Raw genomic sequence first — 8,520 nt, forward strand, 5'->3', positions numbered from 1 at the left:
TGAGTCTTTGAACACATTCCCTCCTCCAGGTGGCGGCATTAACTTGGACGTGGCTGCAGTGGAGAACGCCAGGTGCTTCTGCAACAAGGTCTGGAACGCCCTGAAATTCACTTTGGCAGCCCTGGGAGAAGGGTTCTCCCCACTGGCACCCGAGGAGGTAAGAGTGTGCGTCCCTTTTGAAAGACTGAAGTGCTTCCCTTGTCGATACTGCAAATTAGTTTAAAATCAGCCTTGAGGCTTGCTGAAGTTCAAGGAGAGTCAGATTGGTGTAGTGGTTAAGAGTGGCGGTCTCTAATCTGGAGAGCCAGGTTTGATTCCCCATTCCTCCACTTGCAACCAGCTGGATGATCTTGGGCCTAGTCACTGTCCTGTTAGTGCTGTTCTCACAGAGCAGTTTTGTCAGAGTTCCCTCTGCCCTCACCTCCCTCCCAGGGTGTCTGTTGTGAGGAGAGGAAGGGAAGGTGATCGGGAGCTGCTTTGAGACTCCTTTGGGAGTGAAAAGCAGGGTATTAAAGAAACCCCTCTTTTTCTTCTACATTAAAAAAAAATAAAGATTATAAACAAAGTAGATAAATGAGACCTACACTTTACCGCTCCCTCCAGTTCTTCCCCAGCTCTCCCATGGACCGGTGGATCCTTAGCCGTCTCCATCACACAGCGCAAGACTGCACGCGGCGGTTTGAAAAATTTGAGCTGCATTTCATCACCACGGCCGTCCGTCTTTTCTGGCTGAACGATTTCTGCAGTGTCTACATGGTGAGCTTCCTAGGACACACTGCTGTGGATGGAGAAGCCCAGCTGCCTCTGCTCTCAGCTTGCAGGCCATAAATTCACTCTCCTGGGCGCTTGAGAACGTCCAGCAGCTTCCTTCAGTGGGAGTGGTGGGGGGGAGGGGCAAGGGCTACTTTCCCCAGGCTGCTATGAGGATAAAATGGAGGGAACCGAGCCGTCCTGAGCTCCTCGGAAGGAGGGCGAGATAAAAAACGTGCTGAGACCACTGTGCTGTCGGACACGAGCATTGATTTTGCTATATGCATAATGAAAATTAGGGAATTCGAGGGTGTCCTGGGAGACTTTTCCATAGGAAAGATTGCAGGATGGGGTTCTTTTTGGCGTGTGTTTGTTTTTTTGCAGACTTGCAGATTTGGGGATTAGCACTAATCGCTCTCTCCTCCTGAACAGGAATCCGTAAAACCAGTTCTACGCTCTGGGGATCCGGTTCGTCTCCTCTCCACCCGCCAGACCTTGTACAGCTGTGCAGACTTGGCCCTGCGCCTCCTGTCTCCATTCATGCCCTACCTGACAGAGGAACTGTGGCAGCGGCTTCCCAAGGGGGACCTGACAACTCCTCCCAGCATCTGTGTGGCCAAATATCCCAACGCTGACCACCTGGTGAGTCTGCTTCCTGGGCTGAACTGTGGGCCGAAGATTTCAGGTCTTCAGGACCGCTCAGGACTCCGTTACGTCTTTCGCAGGGCAGGTTTTGTGTCAATATTTGGCTCTTGGAGAAGACCCAGCCAATTCCACATTTCCTGTCCTAATCATGTTGTGGTTGTTGTTGTTGCTAAAGGTAAAGGTATCCCCTGTGCAAGCACTGGGTCATGTCTGACCCTTGGGGTGACGCCCTGTAGCGTTTTCATGCCAGACTCAATACGGGGTGGTTTGCCAGTGCCTTCCCCAGTCATTACCCTTTACCCCCCAGCAAACTGGGTACTCATTTTAACGACCTCAGAAGGATGGAAGGCTGAGTCAACCTTGAGCCGGCTGCTGGGATTGAACTCCCAACCTCATGGGCAGAGCTTCAGACTGCATGTCCGCTGCCTTACCACTCTGCGCCACAAGAGGCTCTGTTGTTGTTAAGACCCAGCCAATTCTGCATTTCCTGTCCTGATCATATATTTATATTTATATTTATATTTATATTTATATTTATATTTATATTTATATTTATATTTATATTTATATTTATATTTATATTTATATTTATATTTATATTTATATTTATATTTATATTTATATTTATATTTATATTTATATTTATATTTATATTTATATTTATATTTATATTTATATTTATATTTATATTTATATTTATATTTATATTTATATTTCCGAGGGCTCAAGGCGGGTGACAATGTTTGACTAACCCCCTCCCCCCATAAAGCCCCTTAAAGCAGGCATGAAAATCCCTTAAATACAATACAAAACCCTGTACAGAGCCAGAAAAGATGCTGCGGCAAAAAGCACATACCCAGTCTAACAAACCCATAAAAAAAAAAAAAGCAGGGAGGGGGTGAACCGAGGGTGCTGGTGTACCTCCCTAACACCACTCATGTAAGGGGGCCCTGAGGTTCCTCGCTGCCCGGCCTCAACCGTAGACCTGGCGGAAGAGCTCAATTTTTCAGGCCCTGCAGAATAGCGATCCCCAACCTGTGGGCTGTGGACCACATGTGGTCCGTTGACTAATTGGAAGTGGGCCGTGAAGAACGCCTTCTCCCCCGGCCCTTTACTTCATCCCCCCTGGCCCTTTACAGCACACTTCGGGTGACCTTGTCTCCCATCACTCCCAGATGGGACTATCTCGTTGCAGAGAAACAAGCTCAGGGTTCCCATTGATTTGTCATTGTCATGAGTTAAAATGTCCATGGAAATAAAACGTTCCTTATGTTCATTGTTGTGGCGTGTCTGTATCTTATTTTGAAGGGATGTTTAAACATTACCATAGCGATCAGAGAGCGTTAGGGCAGTGGTTGAGAGTAGAGGAGTAAACTACCCCCCGCCCCACCGGGCCTCAGTAAAATTGTCAAGCGTTGAGTGGTCCCCGGTGATAAAAAGGTTGGGGACCACTGCTGCAGAACACCGAAAGTTCCCGCATCCTGCAATAAGGTCTAGTTTTGTACTCTGCCTGACGCTTCTGACCTAGGACATTCCGTAACGTGGTCCTTTCCCCCTCCCCCTATCCCGACACCTCCTTTTCCCAGGCCCACTGGAGTCACCCTGAGGAAGAGGCAAACTTCCTGTTAGTCCAAGAAGTCATCCGAACTGTGCGCCATCTGAGGGCACAATACCAGCAAGTTCGGCCAAGAGGTGAGTCCCCTTCAGCTACTTGCTACGGCGTTTGAGTTTTAACTGGGACGGGGGAAATCTTACTAAAAGCACTTGTGAGTTAATGGAGCCATTTCCGGATAGGCTTTTATTCTGTCCTACTTGGGGGTGGTGGATTGGCCTGTGCTTATCACCCTTGGATTCTAGCACCATCTAGTGCAGGGGTAGTCAAACTGCGGCCCTCCAGATGTCCATGGACTACAATTCCCAGGAGCATTCGCTGGCAGGGGGCTCCTGGGAATTGTAGTCCATGGACATCTGGAGGGCCGCAGTTTGACTAACCCTGATCTAGTGTTATCTTGTGGAAGATGTGCCCGCCGCCTTATTTGTTTATCCCATGGTCATGGGGTTGATGATAATGTTCTTGTTACTAATTGGGATGAATACGCATACCCTGTTTAAAAAGGAGAAGACTCTTCCGTCATGAAGTGACAAATCTATTTATCAATGTTTTTTCCTTTTTTTTTTTTTTCTTTTTTTTTGGTCTTAATGTGCACCACAGGAGAACTTCTGGAAATTTAAGCACCCAGTTCCTGGAAAAAAAAGACCCTTCATGGTCTTCCTAATTTCTTGTGACTGCTTTTATTTGGGGAAGCGTCTGTTTTATGAACAAGAAAGACTGCTGGCATCCCCATTGTCCCCTTGTTAATGTTTTTCTCTCTCCTAAAATGGCAAAAATCTGTTTCCTTTATCACCTTGCTCCCAGCAAGTCCCCCTTTTGGAGGATTGGTAACTTGCCTTTTAAGCTCTATATGTTCTTACTGTACATTAGAGGTACTTATAAAGATGATAGAATCATAGAATCATAGAGTTGGAAGGGCTATACAGTCCCCATGTTCATAGGGCTTGATCCCTTGATACTTCAAGACTCAACCAGTGACAGAAATAAGACGTCCCATTGTGCCGTTCACAGAGCTTGACAGGCCACCTTTACTGCTGAAGAACAGAGATATTCTATTTCCATCTCTTCGTTTTCCCCCAGTGTATGTGGTCTGCCCAGAGCTGGCTGCTCATGACGTGTATGAGAAATTCCAGGAGACATTGCAGACTCTGTCTTTTGCTGGTTCTGTGAGAATCTTCCTTGATCCTGAGACAGCTGAACTACCTGTGGGCTGTGTCACCACAAAGGCAAACACCCACACCGACATCTATATGGACATTCAGGTAAGAGCCACTTTGGAGTCTTCCCGAGTTCGAGGGTAGAATGGTTCATGAGAAGACTGTGGAGAAACAGTGACCAGAAGAAGCACATTGTGGGCCAGTTTTGGACCTCCTTTCAGGGAACAAGCCTTGGCTAGTCTCTGATGGACAGAGGATAGACTAGATTGGCAAGGCAATGAAACGACCCATGGTCAGGACACGAGGCAATACAAGGATCCAGAGGTAGGACGAGACTGAATCACACATGTAACCAAGGACACCTGTGGTTCTCCTCTCCTCACAGGGACTGGATGACCCCCAAAAGGAGCTCCTTAAACTGAGAGCTCAGCGACGGAAGCTGGAACAGCAGCTGGAAGACCTCACCGTAAGGGTTCAAGGGGCTAAACATCAGAAGCAGATTTCCCTGAAAGCCAAAGCACATCTCCAGGAAAAGGTACCCGCTGTCTTTGAGAGTGCATGTTCTTTGGAGGGTCAGCAAAAAATAGTATATAGCGCTTTAAGAATATTTATACTTGATCCAAAAGAAGGTGATTTCCCCCAGCATGTAGGATACCGGTACAACAAAAAATCTGCTTCATGATTTCTTCCCTTAAAGTAATATAGCTTTCTGCGTTCAGTTTTCCATTTTTTATCATAGAATCCTAGAATCATAGAGTTGGAAGGGGCCATTCAGGCCATCTAGTCCAACCCCCTGCTCAACGCAGGATCAGCCCAAAGCATCCTAAAGCATCCAAGAAAAGTGTGTATCCAACCTTTGCTTGAAGACTGCCAGTGAGGGGGAGCTCGCCACCTCCTTAGGCAGCCTATTCCACTGCTGAACTACTCTGACTGTGAAATTTTTTCCCCTGATATCTGGCCTATATCATTGTACTTGAAGTTTAAACACATTACTGTGTGATTGTTTCTTGAGACGCTGGGGGGGGGGGGGCTGCCAATTGGAGACATTTACTTTCTTTCTCTCTTTCTCTCTCTCTCTTTCTCTCTCTCTCTTTCTCTCTCTCTCTCTTTCTTTCTTTCTTTCTCTCTTTCTTTCTCTCTCTCTTTCTCTCTCTCTTTCTCTCTCTCTTTCTCTTTCTCTTTCTCTTTCTCTTTCTCTTTCTCTTTCTCTTTCTCTTTCTCTTTCTCTTTCTCTTTCTCTCTCTCTTTCTCTCTTTCTTTCTTTCTCTCTTTCTCGCTCTCTTTCTCTTTCTTTCTGTTTGTTCGAGTGCTACCTCATCCTGATGTTCTCCTTTTAACTTGCAGATTGCCCTTCTACATTCAGAGCTGGAGCAGATTAAGCAGGCCACAGAAACCTTTCAAAAGATGGCGGCAAGATGAGGATTCTCAGCAGATGGGACTGAGTTGCCAGATCCGGCAGCCTTTCTAGACCCAGGAACCAAAGAGCTGACAAAGACATCGGGAAGATCCATGAGATTATGAGAGACCTGTTTTTAAAAATCACGTTTCTGTGACAGAGCTTGTTGGTGGGGATCGCATACTGACTTGATTTGGTCAGCGAGGATCAACCAGCATCAATGCACTTGGCACAGATGAGAAGTCATAGAGCTGCTGGCGAAGGGCTGTTCTACACCAGTCATTGACTGTACCAGGTGCAAAATACCGTCATCTGGTCTCTAAGGGTCTCTGTTGTGTCACAGAATAGGCGCATGTTGTTGGTCCTGCTCTTTGGATGCTACGTTCACAATATTCTCCATGCAATGCGCCCTGACCATCCCTGGAGCTGTATCCATATGGAAAGTGTAACATGCAGTCTTCGCCGTCTGCAGATATGGTCACAGCCCCAGGCAAAATTCCTCTAATCCACAGGGCTGGAGGTATGTTGCTGTGACTGTAGCAGAAGCTACAGCCTTTCTGTGACCTCATCCACTTTAGGTAATAAAAATAAATAAAAATAAATGTACTAAGTTCTCCCTGTGGGTCTCCTCTGTGGCCTGCCAACGTAGAAGGGTTTGAACGTCTGAAGCAGTCTCATAAATATTTATTGCCTTGTTCTCTTTACTTCTTTTTTTTTAAAGAAAAGGGCCTAAGTTTGTTTTTCAGTCAGAAAAATTAGCTACTTTCCCCCCATTTGGACGTGATTTAGAGCAGGGGTGGTCAACCTGTTGTCCTCCAGATGTTCATGTACCAGCTCCTTCCTGCAGCTCCAGGCCCCGAGAAAGAGAAGGACCCTCCAACCCGCAGACTTCTAGTCACCTTGGACTATGAAGGGGGCCGGGTGGCATTCCCAGAATCTCTGTTTACTTTCAGGACCTCCTTCATGGAGAAGCTTTTCCCTTCTGGCTGTGGTCCCCTGAGGCATCTATTGTGCTGTGTCCTTGAGAGACAAGGTCATAATTCGGCTGCTTCTCCTGATGCAGAGGTTATTCAGGGACTAGAAAGGCACCTGCTGTTAAAACATTTTTTTTGAACAGAGGGCTCATTTGAACTGGGTATGGTTTCCAGTAAGTCAAAGGGGAGCCCTACGAGAGGGAGGATGATGGGAGTTCTGTTAATCCCACCATTAAAAGAAACCCTCACAGAGACTTTGAATTGGGGAGAAAGGAGAATCCTCTCCATGCCTTTCCTAAGTGCACTTTGTTCCCCCCAAGTGGGGGGAAAAAGACAGCTTCATTATGGGAACTTGTATTTGCCCTAATGGGAGATGAGAGGGGTTTTATCGAGAAGTATAAGGAAAAGTGTAGAACCCCCCCAAAGTACGCATTTATGGTTTCGTTTTCCCATTAAAATAAACATCTCAGTGTTGTCCTAAGGTGTGCACAACCTCATGTTAGAGACCTGTGTGACTTGGAGGATTCCATATAGAATGAGACATCATTTAGGCAATTATAGCTTTGCCAAGACATGAATGCCAGGGCAAGATGGCGTGCAAGGAAAATCCTAGCAGAGGGGAGACTCACTTCACTTTCCTGTGCCTACTGTTTGTTCTCTGTAAATCCTCCTCTCCAGGTCTTTTACTCTTTTGGTTTTGCAGCTTAACTGGAGGTTGGAATGTAAAACAGCACGCACAGTCTCCCCTGCGTCCACCCCCACCCCCTTTCTGCATTAGTCTAACAAAGGAAGTGTTGGGAATACCGCGTCACATTCAGAATGGCTAGCTGTGAACCTGTACATCAGGTGTCCCCAACTATGGTGTAGGATGCAAGCTCCTTTGCAATTTGGAGAGAGCTTGGTGAGTTCCATTCCAAAATGGCTTCCGCACGAGGCGGAGCCAAACTGGAAATGGCTGCCTTGGGAGGGGAAAGATGAACATAGAGGAGGAATGGAACCACACCCTGACTAAGGGAACCCCAGTTGCTTGCTAGTCCTTCTCCTCTTCCAGTGGAAAATTCGTTCATTTGAATGTGGTTAATGATAAGCCCTGCTTTACAATGACCCCGCCTGATTTCTTGAAAAGCTTAGTGAGTGCTGGGGAAGTACTGGCAGGCACCAAAAGCCTGGTTTTAGACTAAGAAACAGAGACCAGGGTTGAAAAGGAATTGGAATTTCTTACTCCCTGTAGCAGAATTTGGTTTTCCTTACCTATTGGGGTGTTAGTCAGCTTGGTGTAATGGTTAAGAGCTGTGGCCTCAAATCCGGAGAACTGGGTGACCTTGGGCTAGTCACAGTCCTGATAAAAACTGTCCTTAGAGCAGTGTGTCTCAGAACTCCCAGTCTCATGTACCTCACGGGAGTGTCTGTTGTGGGGAGAGGAAGAGGAGACTCCCTCCTGCTTATATAAAAATCAACTCTTATTATTGAATTTAGATTAGATGTAACTAGATTAGATGTCTCTGCATTTTTCTTAATTACTTATTTTACTTAATTACATTTCACCCTGTAGTTCTTGCATTTCATAGCCCCTAGATCCTGCTTCCTGCCTCCCTCCTTTCATACATCCTACACGAAATGTCTTCCAGACTCTGTCTCTGAAGAAGTGGACTCTAATCCATGAAAGCTTCTTTTGGAAAAGGCCGTTGTCAGTCTAAGGGGTCCCATTATATTTTGCCCCCATGATAGTCTTATTATCTGTATTGTATGGCAGAATTACACACAGGATGCACAAAATAATATAAAATACATAACCATGTAGATTCAAGAGTTATGTAGACCAATTGCTCCCCCCCCCCAATACCAATATTTAAATTTTCAATCTGCCCAATTGCATCTGGGGGAGAGTTCAAAGCGCTCCATCACATCTCCCTGGAAAGCATGACATTCACATTCCTGTGACAGATGGAAAATAGTTTGGTGTGCTGCACCACAATCTTCTCCAGG

At 46.2% G+C, this 8,520-nt stretch overlaps 1 protein-coding gene across 1 annotated transcript in view; it reads left to right on the plus strand.

The window, feature by feature from the left end:
* The window catches only part of VARS2 (valyl-tRNA synthetase 2, mitochondrial), a 33,707-nt gene extending 27,533 nt beyond the window's left edge, over positions 1 to 6,174 (plus strand). Inside the window, exons 24-30 of the mRNA XM_077324601.1 lie at positions 30 to 157; positions 604 to 756; positions 1,183 to 1,392; positions 2,982 to 3,087; positions 4,088 to 4,269; positions 4,550 to 4,699; positions 5,509 to 6,174. Coding sequence (XP_077180716.1) covers positions 30 to 157; positions 604 to 756; positions 1,183 to 1,392; positions 2,982 to 3,087; positions 4,088 to 4,269; positions 4,550 to 4,699; positions 5,509 to 5,583 — 1,004 coding nt within the window. The 3' untranslated portion in view covers positions 5,584 to 6,174. The remainder of the gene's footprint in view (positions 1 to 29; positions 158 to 603; positions 757 to 1,182; positions 1,393 to 2,981; positions 3,088 to 4,087; positions 4,270 to 4,549; positions 4,700 to 5,508) is intronic.
* The last annotated feature ends 2,346 nt before the right edge of the window (positions 6,175 to 8,520 follow it).

This window comes from Paroedura picta, chromosome 3 (assembly GCF_049243985.1).
Source record: "Paroedura picta isolate Pp20150507F chromosome 3, Ppicta_v3.0, whole genome shotgun sequence".
NCBI classification, from domain to species: Eukaryota; Metazoa; Chordata; class Lepidosauria; order Squamata; family Gekkonidae; genus Paroedura; species Paroedura picta.